This window comes from Scyliorhinus canicula, chromosome 3 (genome assembly GCF_902713615.1).
Source record: "Scyliorhinus canicula chromosome 3, sScyCan1.1, whole genome shotgun sequence".
Taxonomy (NCBI): domain Eukaryota; kingdom Metazoa; phylum Chordata; class Chondrichthyes; order Carcharhiniformes; family Scyliorhinidae; genus Scyliorhinus; species Scyliorhinus canicula.
This window is the reverse complement of record NC_052148.1, coordinates 195,795,221-195,817,278: the sequence shown is the minus strand read 5'-3', so window position 1 is coordinate 195,817,278 and position 22,058 is coordinate 195,795,221. Positions and strand designations below refer to the sequence as shown.

General features: G+C 50.6%; 1 protein-coding gene across 2 annotated transcripts in view; it reads right to left on the bottom strand.

Annotated features, from left to right (window-relative positions):
• Nucleotides 1-14,620: 14,620 nt before the first annotated feature.
• Nucleotides 14,621-22,058, bottom strand: part of ednraa (endothelin receptor type Aa) — a 71,027-nt gene continuing 63,589 nt past the window's right edge. For both annotated transcript variants that reach the window (XM_038791957.1, XM_038791956.1), the window contains 2 exons: nt 18,026-18,134; nt 14,621-15,774 (listed from right to left, as the gene is read on the bottom strand). In XM_038791957.1, the coding sequence (XP_038647885.1) occupies nt 15,628-15,774; nt 18,026-18,134 (256 nt within the window). In that variant the 3' untranslated portion in view covers nt 14,621-15,627. The remainder of the gene's footprint in view (nt 15,775-18,025; nt 18,135-22,058) is intronic.

The following is a 22,058-nucleotide window of genomic DNA, read 5'->3' as shown; positions in this document are numbered from 1 at the left end:
TTGAGGGCCTTTGGACAGTGAGGGAGAGGGAGTTGTAAGAGGGGGGGCATACGGTCAGGGTCGGGGCCCAGGACTCCGTTTTCCACGTGTAGCCAAGGATGGCTAGCCTGGTGGTGTGGAAAACGCATTTCTCCTTATTATAGGTGAGGTTCAGCTTTTGGGCGGTCTGGAGAAATTGTTGGATGTTGGCGTCGTTGTCCTGCTGATTATGGCCACAGATGGTGACGTTATCCAAGTACGGGAAAGTGGTCCGCAGCCCGTACTGGTCCACCATTCGGTCCATTGCTCTTTGGAACACCGAAACCCCGTTTGTGACGCCAAATGGGACCCGGAGGAAATGGAAGAGGCGGCCGTCTGCCTCGAACGCCGAGTAGTGGCGGTCCTCCGGGAGGATTGGGAGCTGATGGTATGCGGACATCAGATCCACCGTGGAGAACACGCGGTATTGTGCAATCTGGTTTACCATGTCCGCAATCCGGGGGAGGGGGTATGCATCAAGGTGCATGAATCGGTTAATGGTCTGGCTGTAATTAACCACCATCCGGAGCTTTTCTCCGGATTTGACGACCACTACCTGAGCTCTCCATGGGCTGTTACTGGCCTCTATGACTCCTTCACGCAATAGGCGCCAGACTTCAGCTCTGATGAACACCCTGTCCTGCAGACTATTCCTGCTGCTACGAGTGGCCACTGGCTTGCAGTCGGCGTGAGGTTAGCGAAGTGAGGGGGGGGTCGACTTTCAGGGTTGCTAAGCTGCATATAGTGAGTGGGGGCAGGGGCCCGCCGAAGCTGAGTGTGAGGCTCCTGAGGTTACACTGGAAATTCAGTCCTAGGAGAAGCGAGGCACAGAGGTCTGGGAGCACGTACAATTTGAAATTCGTGTAATTGGCGCCTTGTATCGTTAGAGTCGCTGAGGTGCGCCCTTGTATTTGGACTGAGTGCGACCCCGAGGCGAGAGAGATTGTTTGCCGCGTTGGGAATACCGGGAGCGAACAGGTCCGGGTGAACGAAGCTCTCGGTGCTCCCGGAGTCGAAGAGGCACGGTGTCTTGTGGCCGTTGATCCTGATGGCCATCATGGAGCTGTTGAGGTGCTTGTGCCACGACTGGTCCAAGGTGACGGCGTTGAGTTGAGGGTAGATGGCGGCGTGATCGGCGGTGTTGGAGCGGCATCCAAGATGGCCACCCCATGGATCGCACGTGGCCAGCCACGTGGGGGAGGATGGCCAAGATGGCGGCCCCCATGAGTCGCACATGTTGTGCGGAGGTGGAGTCGGCAGACACGCTGCCACGTTACGGGGTCTGCAAGCCTGAGAATCGGAGGAGCGAGTTTTCGAGTTGGGGTTCGAGTTTTTAGATTTGGCCAGGCAGACCTTAGCGAAGTGCCCTTTTCGCCCGCAGCTGCTGCAGGTCGCGTTGTGGGCTGGGCATTGCTGTCAGGGGTGTTGGGGCTGGCCGCAAAAATGGCACGATAGTCCTCCGTGGTGGGTGGGTGGCCGCGCGGCGCAGGCCTGGGGCAGTCTTTGGTCGGGGGTCCACAATGGGGTCGCGTGATTGGCCGGGAACGCAGTTAGGTCCTCCAGGTCTTGGGCCCCTTTCTCAAGAAGTCGCTGCCACACATAATTCGATCGGACCCCCGCAACGTACACATCTCGGACGGCGAGTTCCATGTGCTGAGAGGCTGTCACGGCCTGGAAGTTACAGTCGCATGCTAGGGCTTTGAGGTCGCATAGATAGTCCTCTAGTGACTCCCCAGGGAGCTGGCGATGGGTCATAAAGATGTGTCGCGCGTAGACTTCGTTCACGGGCCGCACGTACAGGCGGTCGAGCATCGCGAGGGCCTCAGTATAAGAGTCAGCTTCATTAAGTTGAGTAGAAATACGATGGCTCACACGTGCATGGAGGAGACTGTTTCTGTTCGTCTGTAACAGAGGAGGTCGTCGACGGAGCCAGGTAGTCCTTGAAGCACCAAAGCCAATGCAGAAAAATTTCTTTTGCTTCTGCAGCCTGTGGATCGAGTTCCAGTCGGTCAGCTTTGAGGGCTGATTCCATAGTAGTTCTTTAAGCCGATTAAATTGATGCGACCATCAATTCAACCAGAGACACGAGTTGGAGTAAACTGTAGCTTTAATCGACTTACACTTGAGTCTGCCTGCGACAACGCTGAACTGCAGCACTCATACGTCCTGAAGGGGGTAGAGCCGAGGGCGGAGCCCTGTAATGCTCCTCATCTCCCCCTGTGGGCAGAGCCGTGCAACGGCTCACAGACGGAGCCCGCAGGGACACAGTAATGTACAGTGTGAATTATAGTGGTTACACATTCACCACACAGCTCTTAAGTTTTGCTGACATTAAGAGATAGATTGTTCTCACTGCACCACTCCACTAGGTTCTCTAGCTCCCTCCTGTATTCTGACTCGTCGTCATTCGAGATCCGGCCCACTATGGTCGTATCGTCAGCAAACATGTAGATGGAGTTGGAACCAAATTTTGCCACGCAGTCGTGTGTGTACAGGGAGTAGAGTAGGGGGCTAAGTACACAGCCCTGCGGGGCCCCGGTATTGAGGACTATTGTGGAGGAGTTATTGTTTATTCTTACTGATTGTGTTTGTGGGTCAGAAAGTCGAGGATCAAGTTGCAGAGTGAGGAGCCAAGTCCTAGGTTTTGGAGCTTTGATATGAGCTTGGCTGGGATTATGGTGTTGAAGGCGGAGCTGTAGTCAATAAATAGGAGTCTGATGTAGGAGTCCTTGTTGTCGAGATGCTCTAGGGATGCGTGTAGGGCCAGGTAAATGGTGTCTGATGTGGACCGGTTGCGCTGGGATGCGAATTGCAGTGGATCAAGTGGTTCTAGGAGTATGGAGGTGATGCTTCATGACCAACCTCTCGAAGCACTTCATTACGACTGGAGTCAGGGCCACTGGACGGTAGTCATTGAGGCACGTTGCCTGGTTCTTTGGCATCGGTATAATGGTGGTCTTCTTGAAGCAGGTGGGGACCTCGGAGCGGAGTAGGGACAGGTTAAAGATATCCGTGAAGACACCCGCTAGCTGGTCCGCGCAGGCTTTGAGTGCACGACCAGGGATCCCGTCTGGACCCGTCGCTTTCCGAGGGTTCACTTTCAGGAAAGCGCTGCCTGTCCTGGAGGCCCACCCTGGTATCAACAGGGTCTGCAAGTTTGCAGCCATGGAGCTCAGGGAGTTGGCCATCCCTGTCTGTGTCTGGCGACACCGGCCAGCACCTGGCCAAAGGCGCCGATACTCTCAGCCATGGCCAGCTGGGACTGGGCCACGGCGTTGAGCGCCTCTGTGATCTGCTGTTGGTTCTGGCTCATGGCTTCCTGTGAGGTAGCAGCCACGTCCTGGGCCATGGACACCGCCTGCACGGAAAGCCCCAGGCCTTGCATACTGCCACCCATGTCCGATACCATCGCACTCATTGCCTCCACTGCGGACGCAACCCGTGCAATTTTGTCCTTGGTGGCACGCATTACCGGTACCACTTCCTGCTCCAGCATGCGGGTAGACTCCTTCACCTGCGTCTGCAAGCCGGCCGTCACCCCCTCCACTTATCCCTGGGTCCCTGACTGCATCGGGTCTATGGCAGCGTGAGGGACCTCCAGAAACCCGGGACCTGTCAGGGCAGCAGCTGGTTCCTGGGGCCGGGCTGCCCTCCAACCGTCCGGCCCCTCGGCCGCTCCTACCTCCACCTGCTGTACCGGGACAGCTGTGTTATGTTCACCCGGTGAGTGGCCCAGATGCCTCATCACTAAATTGCTCAACCGAGGTGAGAGTCTCTGTGATGGTAGAGAGTGTAGGGGACAGCTGTGGCGTCCGTGGAGGTCCTTATCAGACCCGAAGTCCAGGATCCCTTGGGTTGGTGGTTCCTGTCCGTACGCCCCCTGTGTCTGGGTGTCCTGTCTGTCCGCCCCCTGAGCCTGGGTGTCCTGTCCGTCTGCCCCCTGTGTCTGGGGTCCTGTCCATCCGCCCCCTGTGTCTGGGTGTCCTGTCCGTCCATCCCCTGTGTCTGGGTGTCCTGGGTTTGTGTGTCCTGTGCCTGGGTGTCCTGGGTTTGTGTGTCCTGTCCCTGGGTGTCCTGGGTTTGTGTGTCCTGTGCCTGGGTGTCCTGTCCGTCTGCCCCCTGTGTCTGGGTGTCCTGTCCGTCCGCCCCCTGAGCCTGGGTGTCCTGGGTTTGTGTGTCCTGTGCCTGGGTGTCCTGGGTTTGTGTGTCCTGTCCCTGGGTGTCCTGGGTTTGTGTGTCCTGTGTCTGGGTGTCCTGGGTTTATGTGTCCTGTCCCTGGGTGTCCTGGGTTTGTGTGTCCTGTGCCTGGGTCTCCTGTCCGTCTGCCCCCTGTGCCTGGGTCTCCTGTCCGTCTGCCCCCTGTGTCTGGGTCTCCTGTCCGTCTGCCCCCTGTGTCTGGGTGTCCTGTCCGTCCGTCCCCTGTGCCTGGGTGTCCTGTCCGTCCGCCCCCTGTGTCTGGGGGTCCTGTCCGTCCGCCCCCTGTGCCTGGGTGTCCTGTCCGTCCGCCCCCTGTGCCTGGGTCTCCTGTCGGTCCGCCCCCTGTGCCTGGGTGTCCTGTCCATCCGCCCCCTGTGTCTGGGTGTCCTGTCCGCCCGCACCCTGTGCCTGGGTGTCCTGTCCGTCCGCCCCCTGAGCCTGGGTGTCCTGGGTTTGTGTGTCCTGTGCCTGGGTGTCCTGGGTTTGTGTGTCCTGTGCCTGGGTGTCCTGGGTTTATGTGTCCTGTCCCTGGGTGTCCTGGGTTTGTATGTCCAGTGCCTGGGAGTCCTGTCTGTCCTTCCCCTGTGTCTGGGTGTCCTGTCTGTCCTTCCCCTGTGCCTGGGTGTCCTGTCCGTCTGCCCCCTGTGCCTGGGTGTCCTGTCTGTCCTTCCCCTGTGTCTGGGTGTCCTGTCCGTCCGCCCCCTGTGTCTGGGGGTCCTGTCCGTCCGCCCCCTGTGCCTGGGTGTCCTGTCCGTCCGCCCCCTGTGCCTGGGTGTCCTGTCCGTCCGCCCCCTGTGCCTGGGTGTCCTGTCCGTCCGCCCCCTGTGTCTGGGTGTCCTGTCCGTCCGCCCCCTGTGCCTGGGTGTGCTGTCCGTCCGCCCCCTGCATCTGGGTGTCCTGTCCGTCCGCCCCCTGTGTCTGGGTGTGCTGTCCGTCCGCCCCCTGTGCCTGGGTGTGCTGTCCGTCCGCCCCCTGTGCCTGGGTGTCCTGGGTTTGTGTGTCCTGTGCCTGGGTGTCCTGTCCGTTCGCCCCCTGTGCCTGGGTGTCCTGGGTTTGTGTGTCCTGTGCCTGGGTGTCCTGTCCGTTCGCCCCCTGTGTCTGGGTGTGCTGTCCGTCCGCCCCCTGTGCCTGGGTGTCCTGGGTTTGTGTGTCCTGTGCCTGGGTGTCCTGTCCGTTCGCCCCCTGTGTTTGGGTGTCCTGGGTTTGTGTGTCCTGTGTGTCAGTGTCATTGGTGTGGGTCCCCTGTGTCATGGTGTCTTGAGCCGACTGGGAAGGAGGCCTGTTGGTGTGGCTGCCCTCCCCGTTGCTGGATGAGTCCCTACGTCGTGGCCGCACAGGCACTGGATGGGGGTGTACGCCTGATGGCCCGGATCGATCCATGGCTTGTGGTTGCCCTGGTACTGGTTTGGGGGCGGCCTCCAGCTGACGGCCCGGGTGGGGCCGTGGCTTGTGGTCGCCCTGACACGGCCGGGGGGGGGGGGGGGGGGGGGGGGGGGGGGGGGGGGGGGGTCGGCATCCGCAGGGACGGGTGGATCGCCGTGTGGCCCTGCAATACACAATACAGCATGCATGGTTAGATACGCAGATGGGGCTGAGGTGGTGGTGGGAGGAAGGGGAGGGGGGTTGGGAGGAGGGGGAAAGGGGGATGGGAGGTGGGGGGGTGAAGGGGGATGGGAGGAGGGGGGGCAGCAGTGGGGGGGGGGCAGGCAGAGGGATTCTGACTTGGTGGTGCGCCCCCGATCTCTGCATCCGCAACCTCCCGGTCCTCGGGTCCACCTGCAAGGTCCAGGGCCCTCTCTTCATGAACGGTTGAAGGGGCGCAATTCAGGTGGACCCCATCCAGTCCTGTCACGCTCCCAGTTGTTATAGGCGCACTTCTCCTGGGGGTGGGGGGCAGGGGAGGGGGGAGGGAAGAGAAAAAGATAATTGTTAGGCGGATTATATACTTGCAGCTCATTCGTTTGGTGTATGTTGGCATAGGTCCACAGGCCATCCTGCCAATGCAGCTTACATGGGTGGGTGCAGCAATCTGGGTCTCAGTTAGAGTTGTACCGCCCATCATGCGGAGGGGGCCTTGCCACATGTGTTGGGGGTTGGTGCCATGGGCACAGTGGGGGGGTACTCACCTTGGTTGCCCTGATGAGGTCATTGACCTGCTTGTGGGGCTGGCTGCCTGTCCTGGGGGTTATGCCCACGGCGCTGACAGCTTCTCTCACCTTCCTCTACAGGCACCGTCTGGTGTTGGCTGCGACCCCTACGGCCACGTCCGGGGTACAGGGCCTCCCTCCTCTGCTCCACGGCATCCAGGAGCGCCTGTATATCCCGGTCCTGGAACCTCGGCCCGGCGGGCGGCCATCTTTCCGCGGAGGCCTGTGTCTCTGCTGGTGCCGTCCATTCAACAGCCATGCAGCGCGGCATCTGTGGCGCTGTTCCGGGTCGCTGATGTGCTTCCCGTGACGCTCGCGCTGGCCCATTTTGTGGCGCAGAATATGCGCACTTTGATGGCCTCAATGCTGGAGTCGCTTGCGTCGCTTTTGACTCCAGCATTATAGCTGTAATGCTTACCTTGCAGCTCCATGTGTCCATTCCTGGAAGGAGAGCAGCTGTGCTTGTGTCAGGTTCCCACAGACCCATTAGCTGCAAGTCATTCATAGCTTTCAAGTAGTGGTCCTTAACTTAGTGGCAGCAGAGCAAAGCTACTGATCAGCTGTTCCGGGGGAATTTGCATACGTGCAGTGCGGTCAGCCTAAGTTGAAGGTGAACCGGCGAAGGAGACCCAAGGAGTTTGAGTGAAAGCAAGCATCCAGCAGAGGGCAGCAGAGCAAAGCTACTGATCAGCTGTTCCGGGGGAATTTGCATCCGTGCAGTGCGGTCAGCCTAAGTTGAAGGTGAACCGGCGAAGGAGACCCAAGGAGTTTGAGTGAAAGCAAGCATCCAGCAGAGGGCAGCAGAGCAAAGCTACTGATCAGCTGTTCCGGGGGAATTTGCATACGTGCAGTGCGGTCAGCCTAAGTTGAAGGTGAACCGGCGAAGGAGACCCAAGGAGTTTGAGTGAAAGCAAGCATCCAGCAGAGGGCAGCAGAGCAAAGCTACTGATCAGCTGTTCCGGGGGAATTTGCATACGTGCAGTGCGGTCAGCCTAAGTTGAAGGTGAACCGGCGAAGGAGACCCAAGGAGTTTGAGTGAAAGCAAGCATCCAGCAGAGGGCAGCAGAGCAAAGCTACTGATCAGCTGTTCCGGGGGAATTTGCATACGTGCAGTGCGGTCAGCCTAAGTTGAAGGTGAATCGGCGAAGGAGACCCAAGGAGTTTGAGTGAAAGCAAGCATCCAGCAGAGGGCAGCAGAGCAAAGCTACTGATCAGCTGTTCCGGGGGAATTTGCATACGTGCAGTGCGGTCAGCCTAAGTTGAAGGTGAACCGGCGAAGGAGACCCAAGGAGTTTGAGTGAAAGCAAGCATCCAGCAGAGGGCAGCAGAGCAAAGCTACTGATCAGCTGTTCCGGGGGAATTTGCATACGTGCAGTGCGGTCAGCCTAAGTTGAAGGTGAACCGGCGAAGGAGACCCAAGGAGTTTGAGTGAAAGCAAGCATCCAGCAGAGGGCAGCAGAGCAAAGCTACTGATCAGCTGTTCCGGGGGAATTTGCATACGTGCAGTGCGGTCAGCCTAAGTTGAAGGTGAACCGGCGAAGGAGACCCAAGGAGTTTGAGTGAAAGCAAGCATCCAGCAGAGGGCAGCAGAGCAAAGCTACTGATCAGCTGTTCCGGGGGAATTTGCATACGTGCAGTGCGGTCAGCCAAAGTTGAAGGTGGTTTGTGGAAGGGCTGTTGGCAAGTGACAGTTAAACCCGAAACACTTTGTGAGTGTTTCCCACCCTACCTCCTCCTCTAACCAACCCCCCCACCCCACGGTGGTTGGGAAGCGGGAGCAGGGGCCTGTCGTGAAGGTGAGTGAGTGCCTTTAAATTTGCTTAACTTTCAGCGGGAGCAGGGTTTGAGGTAATATCAGGTAAGCTCTTCCTTTCTTTTTCTTTTTCTTGTTTTTTTTTTTTAATCTAGAGGTGATGTCAGGGAAGGCAGTACAATGCTCCTCCTGCAGAATGTTTGAGGTGAGGGACGCCGTCAGTGTCCCTGCTGATTTCATCTGTGGGAAGTGCACCCAACTCCAGCTCCTCAAAAACCGTGTTAGGGACCTGGAGCTTGAGCTGGATGAACTTCGGATCATTCGGGAGGCAGAGGGGGTCATAGATAGGAGCTTCAGGGAAGTAGTTACACCAAAGACTGGAGATAGATGGGTAACTGTAAGAGGGACTGGGAAGAAGCAGTCAGTGCGGGGACCCCCTGCGGTCGTTCCCCTGAGTAACAAGTATACCGTTTTGGATACTTGTGGGGGGGACGACTTACCAGGGGTAAGCCATGGGGTACGGGCCTCTGGCACGGAATCTGTCCCTGTTGATCAGAAGGGAAGGGGGCAAAGGAGTAGAACATTAGTAATTGGGGACTCAATAGTCAGGGGCACAGATAGGAGGTTTTGTGGGAGCGAGAGAGACTCACGTTTGGTATGTTGCCTGCCAGGTGCAAGGGTAAGTGATGTCTCGGATCGTGTTTTCCGGGTCCTTAAGGGGGAGGGGGAGCAGCCCCAAGTCGTAGTCCACATTGGCACTAACGACATAGGTAGGAAAGGGGACAAGGATGTCAGGCAGGCCTTTAGGGAGCTAGGATGGAAGCTCAGAGTGAGAACAAACAGAGTTGTTATCTCTGGGTTGTTGCCCGTGCCACGTGATAGTGAGATGAGGAATAGGGAGAGAGAGCAATTAAACACGTGGCTACAGGGATGGTGCAGGCGGGAGGGATTCAGATTTCTGGATAACTGGGGCTCTTTCTGGGGAAGGTGGGACCTCTATAGATAGGATGGTCTACATCTGAACCTGAGGGGCACCAATATCCTGGGGGGGAGATTTGTTAGTGCTCTTTGGGGGGGTTTAAACTAATTCAGCAGGGGCATGGGAACCTGGATTGTAGTTTTGGGGTACGGGAGATTGAGAGTATAGAGGTCAGGAGTACAGATTTGACTTCGCAGGAGGGTGCCAGTGTTCAGGTAGGTGGTTTGAAGTGTGTCTACTTCAATGTCAGGAGTATACGAAATAAGGTAGGGGAACTGGCAGCATGGGTGGGTACCTGGGACTTCGACGTTGTGGCCATTTCAGAGACATGGATAGAGCAGGGACAGGAATGGTTGTTGCAGGTTCCGGGGTTTAGGTGTTTTAGTAAGCTCAGAGAAGGGGGCAAAAGAGGGGGAGGTGTGGCGCTGCTAGTCAAGGACAGTATTACGGTGGGGGAAAGGATGCTAGATGGGGACTCTTCTTCTGAGGTAGTATGGGCTGAGGTTAGAAACAGGAAAGGAGAGGTCACCCTGTTGGGAGTTTTCTATAGGCCACCTAATAGTTCTAGGGATGTAGAGGAAAGGATGGCGAAGATGATTCTGGAAAAGAGCGAAAGTAACAAGGTAGTTGTTATGGGAGACTTTAACTTTCCAAATATTGACTGGAAAAGATATAGTTCGAGTACATTAGATGGGTCGTTCTTTGTACAATGTGTGCAGGAGGGTTTCCTGACACAATATGTTGACAGGCCAACAAGAGGCGAGGCCACATTGGATTTGGTTTTGGGTAATGAACCAGGCCAGGTGTTAGATCTGGAGGTAGGTGAGCACTTTGGAAACAGTGACCACAATTCGGTGACCTTTACGTTAGTGATGGAAAGGGATAAGTATACCCCGCAGGGCAAGAGTTATAGCTGGGGGAAGGGCAATTATGATGCCACTAGACATGACTTAGGATGTGTTGGTTGGAGAAGTAGGCTGCAAGGGTTGGGACCACTGGATATGTGGAGCTTGTTCAAGGAACAGCTATTGCATGTTCTTGATAAGTACGTACCAGTCAGGCAGGGAGGAAGGGGTCGAGCGAGGGAACCGTGGTTTACCAAATAAGTGGAATCTCTTGTTAAGAGGAAGAAGGAGGCCTATGTGAAGATGAGGCATGAAGTTTCAGTTGGGGCGCTTGATAGTTACAAGGAAGCGAGGAAGGATCTAAAGAGAGAGCTGAGACGAGCAAGGAGGGGACATGAGAAGTCTTTGGCAGGTAGGATCAAGGAAAACCCAAAAGCTTTCTATAGGTATGTCAGGAATAAAAAGAATGACTAGGGTAAGAGTAGGGCCAGTCAAGGACAGTGGTGGGAAGTTGTGTGTGGAGGCTGAGGAGATAAGCGAGATACTAAATGAATACTTTTCGTCAGTATTCACTCAAGAAAAAGATTATATTGTGGAGGAGAATGCTGAGACCCAGGCTATTAGAATAGATGGCATTGAGGTGCGTAGGGAAGAAGTGTTGGCAATTCTGGACAAGGTGAAAATAGATAAGTCCCCGGGGCCGGATGGGATTTATCCTAGGATTCTCTGGGAAGCCAGGGAAGAGATTGCTGAGCCTTTGGCTTTGATTTTAGGTCATCATTGGCTACAGGAATAGTGCCAGAGGACTGGAGGATAGCAAATGTGGTCCCTTTGTTCAAGAAGGGGATTAGAGATAACCCCGGTAACTATAGGCCGGTAAGCCTAACGTCTGTGGTGGGTAAGGTCTTGGAGAGGATTATAAAAGATACGATTTATAATCATCTAGATAGGAATAATATGATTAGGGATAGTCAGCATGGTTTTGTGAAGGGTAGGTCATGCCTCACAAACCTTATCGAGTTCTTTGAGAAGGTGACTGAACAGGTAGACGAGGGTAGAGCAGTTGATGTGGTGTATATGGATTTCAGTAAAGCGTTTGATAAGGTTCCCCACGGTCGGCTATTGCAGAAAATACGGAGGCTGGGGATTGAGGGTGATTTAGAGATGTGGATCAGAAATTGGCTAGTTGAAAGAAGACAGAGAGTGGTAGTTGATGGGAAATGTTCAGAATGGAGTTCAGTTACGAGTGGCGTACCACAAGGATCTGTTCTGGGGCCGTTGCTGTTTGTCATTTTTATAAATGACCTAGAGGAGGACGCAGAAGGATGGGTGAGTAAATTTGCAGACGACACAAAAGTCGGTGGAGTTGTAGACAGTGCGGAAGGATGTTGCAGGTTACAGAGGGACATAGATAAGCTGCAGAGCTGGGCTGAGAGGTGGCAAATGTGATTCACTTTGGAAAGAATAACAGGAATGCGGAATATTTGGCTAATGGTAAAATTCTTGGTAGTGTGGATGAGCAGAGGGATCTCGGTGTCCATGTACATAGATCCCTGAAAGTTGCCACCCAGGTTGATAGGGTTGTGAAGAAGGCCTATGGTGTGTTGGCCTTTATTGGTAGAGGGATTGAGTTCCGGAGCCATGAGGTCATGTTGCAGTTGTACAAAACTCTAGTACGGCCGCATTTGGAGTATTGCGTACAGTTCTGGTCACCTCATTATAGGAAGGACGTGGAAGCTTTGGAACAGGTGCAGAGGAGATTTACCAGGATGTTGCCTGGTATGGAGGGAAAATCTTATGAGGAAAGGCTGATGGACTTGAGGTTGTTTTCGTTAGAGAGAAGAAGGTTAAGAGGTGACTTAATAGAGGCATACAAAATGATCAGAGGGTTAGATAGGGTGGACAGCGAGAGCCTTCTCCCGTCAGAGGTGGGTTTTTTACGCAGAGAGTGGTGAGGCCGTGGAATGCCCTACCTGCAACAGTAGTGAACTCGCCAACATTGAGGGCATTTAAAAGTTTATTGGATAAGCATATGGATGATAAGGGCATAGTGTAGGTTAGATGGCCTTTAGTTTTTTTTTCCATGTCGGTGCAACATCGAGGGCCGAAGGGCCTGTACTGCGCTGTATCGTTCTATGTTCTATGTTCTATGTTTTATTAACTGACAGCTTCTACAAACCATCTATATCTTTGATCCCTTCACAATTCAGTGGCCTAAATGGTGAAAATCCAATATTTGCAAACATTAACCACATCAAAGAGAGATAAGTGCAGTGAAATTGCATGCTTGAGTGGTTGGAATGCATTTAGTGCTTGGAATGCACTTGCACCCAATTGTCCCAGCCTGGACTGCTCTCTAGTTTCCAGATCACTTTTCTTTGAGGCCCCCCCCCCCCTCAAAGTCTGTGCTGTGCAGAGTGGGGGTCTGATCCAGGCACCCTGGGAGGGAGAATTCCATCTGGATTGTAAGGACCACTACCATTTTCAACCCCACCACCCAGCCTCAGTCATGCTCACTCCAAGCACTGTATCCTCCGTGGAGGTGAGCTATGCAGTTGTGCCTGTCAAAGAACAAAGAACAAAGAAAGTTACAGCACAGGAACAGGCCCTTTGGCCCTCCAAGCCCGTGCTGACCATGCTGCCTGTCTAAGCTAAAGTCTTCTACACTTCCTGGGTCCGTACCCCTCTATTCCCATCCTATTCATGTATTTTTCAAGATGCCCCTTAAACGTCATTATCGTCCCTGCTTCCACCACCTCCTCCGACAGCGAGTTCCAGGCACTCACTACCCTCTGTGTAAAAACCTTGCCTCGTACATTTCCTCTAAACCTTGCCCCTTGCACCTTAAACCTATACACTCTAGTAATTGACCCCTCTACCCTGGGGAAAAGCCTCTGACTATCCACTCTGTCTATGCCCCTCATAATTTTGCAGACCTCTATCAGGTCGCCCCTCAACCTCCGTCGTTCCAGTGAGAACAAACCAATTTTATTCAACCGCTCCTCATAGCTAATGCCCTCCATACCAGGCAACATCCTGGTAAATCTCTTCTGTACTCTCTCTAAAGCCTCCACATCCTTCTGGTAGTGTGGCGACCAGAATTGAACACTGTACTCCAAGTGTGGCTTAACTAAGGTTCTATACAGCTGCAACATGACTTGCCAATTCTTATACTCAATGCCCCAGCCAGTGAAGGCAAGCATGCCGTATGCCTTCTTGACTACCTTCTCCACCTGTGTTGCCCCTTTCAATGACCTGTGGACCTGTACACCTAGATCTCTCTGACTTTCAATACTCTTGAGGGTTCTGCCATTCCCTGTATATTCCCTACCTGCATTAGACCTTCCAAAATGCATTACCTCACATTTGTCTGGATTAAACTCCATTTGCCATCTCTCTGCCCAAGTCTCCAAATGATCTAAATCCTGCTGTATCCTCTGACAGTCCTCATCGCTATCCGCAATTCCACCTACCTTTGTGTCGTCCTCCGCCAAACAGCAACACATTTTCTTTTTGCAGCACCTCTTCCTGCAATATGTGTGGGCAATATGCCTGTCATTGTTGAATAGCTGGCACACTTGTGAGAGTTTGGTGCGAGGTTTGCAGCAGTGCAAGTTGTTTTCATAAAATTTCTTTGTGGGGATATGAGCATTCCTGGCAATTCCTGCATCTTGCTCTTTCCTCATTGCCCTTGAGGAAGTGATAGTGACCAGCCATTAAGTGAAACTATGAATGTGAGATATGAGTCATGGTTGATAATGGTTGTGAGTGAAGGGGTCGATGGTGAATTGAACAGTAGTTCAGTTGTACATATGCGTGAGATTTTTTTTTCTTTTAAAAAAATAAATTTAGAGTATCCAATTCTTCTTTTTCCAATTAAGGGACAATTTAGCATGGCCAATCTACCTACCTAAATGCCACCCAATCTCTCGACCTCCTCTGACTCCTCACCTCATCCTCCAGACCCCCCCCCCCCCCCCCCCCCCAAGTCCCAACTTACCTCTTAGAAGGGTCCTCAATCATCGTCACCCCATCTTTTAAGGGCAGGGCATCCCTGGGCCCGGTCCCTGACATGGGCAGCCTGGCACACGGGCACCTTGACACTGCCAGCCTAGCAGTGCTACTGCCAGGCTTGTAGTGTCACCTGAGCACCCTGGAGATGCACCAGGATGTGTGGGTGGCAGTGTCAAGGTGCCAATGCCAAGGTGCCCAGTGGCAGTGGGAGTATCAGGGTACTATCCTGCTCAGAGCCTTAAGGCCTGGGTCCTCCGATGGCCAGGAGGACCCTTCCAGGTGCCATTATGCCTGGTCCACGTTTGTGTGGACTAGAGTTAAATGGCGAGGTCTTGTAGGTGTGGTTATTTAATTCTCGGGCCTCAGGAGAATCGGGCGGCGACATATTTAAATGAGTATAATGTCTCACATAAATATGTTAATCTGGATCTCGCTAATGTGACATTTTGCGAGATCTTGTTAGATCTTGCGAAGAGTTCCAAGTGTCGTTTGCGAGATTAAATGCTCTTGTCGCATTACCTAGTCAGGCGCGATGAGGCCATTCAATCACACCCAACATCTGTGAAACAAATGTATGAATGAATTAATTACAGATGGTGTATAAACCATGTTGAAGCAGTTTTATGTGTTGTGCCACATTGCATTAAATAACAGCAATTAACCAAAATTACAGCAATGAAGAATCATTCTTGTTTTTATTGCATTTTGGGGGAGGTAGAGGATTCATTACAAATACAAATAAGTCAGAGCTTGTCTGAGACGTGCGTCACTGGAATAGACCCTGTCGTTTACAGAATTACAAAAACTTTGATGTGGGATTTATGTTCTTTTGATGATAGTGCCATTGAGACCTTGATATTTTAATGTACATCTGTGGAACATTTCTCGAAACTGACAATAATTATGTTCATTTAAACAATATAGAATAATCACAATTGGTTATACGCAAAAGGGAAAGGATATATATCCCCTAAAACTAATTACTTAAAAACATCTATAGTTTTGCAGGAGTGTTGAGGGTGGATGTTTATTTCTTTTCACATTGACTGCAGTATTTAAACAACTCTATTAAAAAGTGTTGGTTTGCATTACGTTTTGTCAGTCAGCAATTGAATTGAGTTGAATTGAATTGCTGAATCTGTCTCACTGCAGTACTTATCACATTCATGTGAAACTATCATTATAGCTCCGATGATACAAAAAACACAGGTTTATATGCTGAAGAGATATGTGAAACACATTTTTCTTCCTGGATTCTAGCATCGAACAGCTTAGTGACACATACAGTGAAATATCACAATAGACTTACCCAGTGGTTTCAATTTAAACAGCATGCCAAAGGTGAATAAAATCTATAGTGGGCCCTAAAGACCTTTCAAGAAGGTAATAATCCATGCGGATATTCAACTTGGCGACAATGCCTATTTTCAAATATTGTCCCTTGATGTTCACAACAAAAACAATTCAACGCTGATGCATGACTAACTCTTTGGAACAGGTAATCACGGTTCTTTGGGAGTCCAAAATGAGGCAAAAATTGATGAGTTCAAGTCACAATCCATCCTGTCTTTAGTTCCACCGCAGAGGGTGGCAGAGATACAGTTTAAGACACAGAGGAGCGTGTGGGCTCTACTCATGCAGCATTTCCCAATGCCGACTGCAACTCTCTCCTTTTCAGTTCATGCTACCCTTCCGGCTGCTCCGGTCACCAGGGTTATTGTGTTCATGGTTTTTCCAATGAATGCTCACATGTTTGGAGGTATCATTCATGGGCATCACGGTCATGAGAGCCTGGCTCTGGCAACAGCAGCACAAACAGGACTGAAAGGCACACAAACAATTAGCATATTAGCTTTCTACTTCCTTGCCAACATATACAGCTGTGATAAATGGCAGAGATAAAGGGCATGGAACAATGCCTTATTATTGTGTATATTTCTAAGCACGAACCAAAACATAGGCATTGATTCTAATCCGATGCATAAATGGTATGTGGATGGTGGAAGAGAATCGAGGCCTGGATGATATTAACTACCGGGCCTGATTTTAATATTGCACACCTGAAGTTGGCTGGAAGGACGTCAAGGTCAGTGGAGGGGAGCAAGAATTGGGTGTGGGCCGGATGCCGCCAGGGATCATTGGGAACAGTTTGGAACGGAATTTCATAGCCAATGCTGGTTGGGAGGGAGAGTGAAGTTCCTGGTAGCAGGGGCTCAAGTATTCCCTGTGAAGCCAGCTCCTCGTCCCTCCAACTAGTCCTTCTAAAATTTATTCCAGGCAGGGAAGGACACCAAAGTTCCTCAGAGTCCGCCCTTACATAAGTATGTTAGGCACCAATAAAGCAATAGGAACAAGAATGTCATTTTAACTAAAGCCTGAGTGGGCACTGCTGCTTTCCCACCAGGTGAAGCCATTTAGGTCCTACTGGGAAGGGGAAATGGACAATAAAATCAAGCTTCGCTCAATACTCCACTGGACTCCACAGCGAAAGTTTGAGGTTCGCTTTTCCAGTAGAGGGAGGTAGTGGCATAGTGGTATTGTCACTGGATAGTAATCCAGAGGCCAGTGCAAGATCTGAGGACCTGGGTTCAAATCCCAACATGGCAGATAGTGACATTTTAATTCAATAAGAAATGTGGAATTAAAAGTCTAATGATGACCATGAAGCGATTGTCGATTGTCATAAAACCCCATCTGGCTCACTACTGTCCTTTAGGGGAGGAAATCTTACCTGGTCTGACCTACGTGACTCCAGATCCCACATCAATGTGGTTGACTCTCAAATGTCCTCTGAAATGGAGGGCAGTCAGGGATGGGCAATAATTGCTGGCCTAGCCAGCAACACCCACATCCTGTAAATGAATTTTAAAAAAATTCCCCCTTCCCAAACACGAGACTCCAGAGAGACAGTCTGCAAGGTGATCCTGCTACCACCTTCTGTCAACCTCTGGATTATGCAATTCTTTCCCCCAGAACCTCCCCACTGACTTCATGCAGGATGGAAGTCAGCTGGACAAACATAAATGAGACCCAGTTGTTGAAAAGAGCCTCATGGGCAGCATGGTAGCACAGTGGTTAGCACTATGGCTACACAGCGCCAGGGTCCCAGGTTCGATTCCCGGCTTGGGTCACTGTCTGTGCAGAGTCTGCACGTTCTGCCAGTGTCTGCGTGGGTTTCCTCCGGGTGCTCCGGTTTCCTCCCACAAGACCTGAAAGACATGCTGTTAAGTAATTTTGACATTCTGAATTCTCCCTCTGTGTACCCGAACAGGCGCCGGAGTGTGGTGACTCGGGGCTTTTCACAGTAACTTCATTGCAGTGTTAATGTAAGCCCAATTGTGACAATAAAGATTATTATTATTATCATATCAGGTTTCCAACACATCTAGCTTCCCAACTACCTAAAACCAACCAGAAGGTAAAATCAGGGCCAATGCGTTTAGCTGTCACCTCGAGGTTGACGGCAGGAAGCAAGCTAAGATTTGTGCAAAGCGTGTATTCCAGCAGAGAAAAAGCTATGGGCAGTGAGCTTCTGGTAACCTTCCTGTTGTGTAGGGCCTGAATATCCCATGAAGTGAAACAGGCAGCCATTATCCTGATGCTATCTGCCAAATGACAAAATCTTGTTGTCGTCCCTCATAGGTAGGAACGCTGATGTCGACAATCAAAGACCCTTTTGTGCTATAATGTAGAACACTTCAGTTGATTTTGGCCAAGTATGGCTGTGAGTGGCTGTGATAGACTTTCAGGTTAATTTGTAGATGAGAGATCGGACTAGAATATTTATTTTTAAATTTGATCTGAAGATATAGGTGTAGTTGGCAAAGATGAGAAGTTGGGTAGTAGGCTTCTTCTTGAACTGCGAAATGTCATACTTTTTGGAGGCAATGATTCTCAGCTTGTGCTCCCTTTGAACATGTTCAATACTGCGAATACTACTTTGTGGAATTTGTCTTTTTATATGAAAATCCCAATTAAGAAGTCAGATAAATATGTGTGATTCATTCATTTTCATTCAACAGTCTAAGAATTACATATTTTAATTCCACATCTTTGTGAACAAAGTTCCTACCTGGAAGCAATTTTTAAATTTCTTGCTCACAAAGTACAGGGCGATGGGGTTTATACAGGAGTTCAGGATTGCGAGATTGAGACCAACAAAATCCAAGACTAGTATAAAGCTGAGGAAAAGAACAAACCAGTGTTAGAATTGTCAGCGTGCTCTCATGAGAAAACATAGATAATAACAGCAGGAGTAGGCCGTTCGGCCTCCGCCATGCAATATGATCTTGGCTGCTTGTTTCTCTCGGCACCATGCTCCCATGCTCTTCTCATACCCCTTCACACTTTTAGAAATCTGTTTTGTTTTGATTATATTCAGTGACTTGGCCTTCACTGCCTTTTGTGGGAGAGAATTCCGCAGATTTACCATCCTCTGAGTGAGGAGGTTCACCTCATCTCAGCCCTAAAAGGCCTACACCTGAGACTGTGACCCCTTGTTCTAGACCAACCAACCAGTAGAAACAATCTATTGCGTCCAGTCTGCCCAGACTTGTCAGAATTTTTCACGTTTCGATTAGATCCCCTCTCATATTTCTAAATTTCAGTGAATACTGGCCCATTTTTTTTTCATAGAATTTACAGTGCAGAAGGAGGACATTCAGCCCATCGAGCCTGCTCCGGCCCTTGGAAAGAGCACCCTACCCACGCCCACACCTCCACCCTATCCCTGTAACCCAGTAACCCCACCCAACGTTTTTGAACACTAACGGCAATTTAACATGGCCAATCCACCTAACCTGCACATCTTTGGACATCACCCTCCATCACCCATACGCCAATTTTAAATCCACTTTATCAAGTTACCCTGTATCCCATGTGAATTTGCCTTCTTTACAAGTCTCCCATGTGGGATCTTGTCAAAGGCTTTGCTGAAATCCATGTAAACTACATCAACTTCACTAACCTACGTCAAGATAAGTATTCCCACTCGTAAGTCCCCTGTGGGATATTATAGTACACAAAGTACATCACTTTTTTTTGATCCATACAATGCAAGTGAAGTCTGATGCGTCCAGCTAATTAGCTGTTGGAAACCTGGATTGGATTTTTCTAACTTTACCTCCTGCTTGTGTAACTAATTGTTTTCATTACACCTGGCTGATCAGGAGTGAGTGGTTCTCACGGTAATGGGCGCCGCACCGACAGCATTTCCTTGGCTAATCTCAAATTCAAGTGAACCCACACGTTTCCTGTAAGGCAATGCAGCTGTTTGCCTTTATTTTCTTTTTCTCCATCATGCTTTCCAGCTGGGTCGACATTTTAAAATAAGAACGTCGGTGTGAACAGAGGCCAGCACTGACCGCTTTATTGATGGGCTCAGCAAATTTAAAGTAAATAATTACGGAATTATTTGGCGCCATTGTTAAAATGGTAAATTTGACCCAATCTCTCTTTATATGACATCCAAAGTCGGTCTGGTGAACATTCTCTGCACGCCCACAATGGCAAAGACATCCTTTTTAGATAAGGAGTTCAAAACTTAACATAATTCTCCAGGTGTAATATTAAATTATCTTGGAAACTACATTTATTTGCTTTGAGTTGTCCTGCAACTGAAGACCAAATACATTAATTGACCATTTCACTGCAGCAACTGGTATTTAACATAAGAAATCCCCACCCCCTTTGAAAGCAGACTTGCCAAAAAGCTGAGGCCTGAAGAAGCAGGCTTGCCATTTAGTGTGGTCTGTCATTCGCTTTTACCCATCAATGTGCAGGAAAGGCAGACTTAAAAACTCTTGAGATTCGATCAATCCTCTTGTATCTTGTGCACGGGGCGGCACGGTGGCACAGTGGTTAGCACTGTTGCTTCACAGCATTGGGGACTCAGGTTCAATTCACGGCTTGGGTCACTGCCTGTGCCGAGTCTGGAACTTCTCCCCGTGTCTACGTGGGTGTCCTCCGGGTGCTTCGGTTTCTTCTCACAACTCCCAAAATATGGGCTTGTTAGGTCATTTGGACATTCTGAATTCTCCCTCTGTGTACCCGAACAGGTGCCGGAACGTGGCGACTAGTAACTTCATTGCAGTGTGACACTCATAAAGATTATTATTATATTTGTGAATTTTTATAAAAAACCAAAAAAACATTCGAAAAATTATTTTCCCAACCAGAACAGACCTTCTGCATGACACGTCAGTCGAAGTTCCTTACTGTTAAAACATATTTGACGCATTTTCTTCGTATATGTAATATTTGTGGTGATTTTCCCCTTTATAATCATGGAATTTTACAGTGCAGAAGGAGGCTATTCGGCCCATCGAGTCCACACCGGCTCTTGGAAAGAGCACCCTACCCAAGATCCACACCTCCACCCTATCCCCATAACCCTGTAACCCCACCCAACACTAAGGGCAATTTTGGACACTAAGGGCAATTTAGCATGCCCAATCCACCTAACCCACACATCTTTGGATTGTGGGAGGAAACCGGAGCACCTGGAGGAAACCCACGCACACACGGGGAGATCGTGCAGACGCCGCACAGACAGTGACCCAAGCCGGGAATCGAACCTGGGACCCTGGAGCGGTGAAGCAATTGAGCTAACCACAATGCTACCGTGCTGCCCAATAGGGGGGATCTGCCGAGCATCCACCTCTGCAGATCGCCCCATAAAGGGCACAAACACCACAGTGCTCTGCCACTTGAGAGGAGTGCGAAACGGCAAAGATACCAGCAGCTGCCTGGGACATCCCAAAGCGAAGTTCACTTCAAGTGAGGCAAGAAGCCATTCGGCACACAAATTCTGAACCTGCTGGGTTCTCCCAGTGCTCGGCACAAAGCTGTCCCACGATCAACAATCCACCCCTTTTACCGTTAACCATTGCTCGTCCTTAATTCTTGTCTCACCACTGTTCACAACACAGACGGCCATTTTGCAGATGGCAGCAAATGGGCATGATGAGAAATTGGAGCAGTCACTTATTTTGGACACATGAAGTGAGCAGTAGGGGAGTGTTTGGAAAAACGAGATAATGCGAGGCAAAACACCTGTTAAAACATATGCATGGAACACCCAAGTTGGTATGGATGGATAATATCAGAACGTGGACTGGTATCTCTACGGGACAGGCAGAGAGGGCAGCAGAGAATAGAAATCAGTGGAGAAAGATTGCTCATAATGCAGCTGACCCTGGGAACAAGGGTGGATGAAAGGCCACGCAAGGAGCAACCAAATACATTTTATGGTTCAGAAAAAAATTGATCAGCAACGTAACAATGCAGCATTTGTTAGTCATTAATATACACCCACAATTCCTTCCCCTTCCTTTTCTACCAGTCCTGATGAGCGCGAATGTCAGTGGAACTTCCAGCTGGTGGCGTTCTCATGTATCTGCTGCCCTTGTCCTTCTATTGTGGTTAAGGTTGCGTGTTTAGAAGGTGCTGTTGAAGGAGCCTTGGTGAGTCGCTGCAGTACATCCCGTAGATGGTACACACTGCTGCTATTGTGCAACACTGGTGGAGAGGGTGAATGGTGGTGGATGATGTGTCAGTCAAGTGACTTGCTTTGTGAAAATTAGGAATGATGTGCAGGGTATTTCAGAGTTCGAGAATTTATATGTGAAGGGGCTACATCAGTCGCCATTCCTGTCATGATGCGGCCATTAAACCTCTTCAGGCCTTGCATCCAAGAGCTTGACACCACACTCCTGCTGCTGATGTCCAATTACTTCTTATTTTCTGAGGCAGGTTTTTACCTCCTGTCCTCGGAGAACAGAATCTGTCTGTAGCACCCAGCAGTGTCGTCACCTGAGAGGCATAGTTGATGTGTGGTGTTGCCCTGTTAGGTTGTGACTCCACCGCTCCAGATTCTAGCTCTGTCTAAAGATCTCTACAATGCTTTAAATCTTGCACAGTTGGGATGAAATAGACATCATGTTCACGCTCTAATTGGACAGGAAACCCTGAAGTCAGTGGCCGGGTTAAGAAGCCACAAGCTAATCCTGCAACCTCAGAGTTCCCAATGTGTTGCTGGGCCTTCCAGCGAACAGGTCACTAGGTTCAAATTCAGCCCGACATGGCTCAGTAAACTTTCATCAATG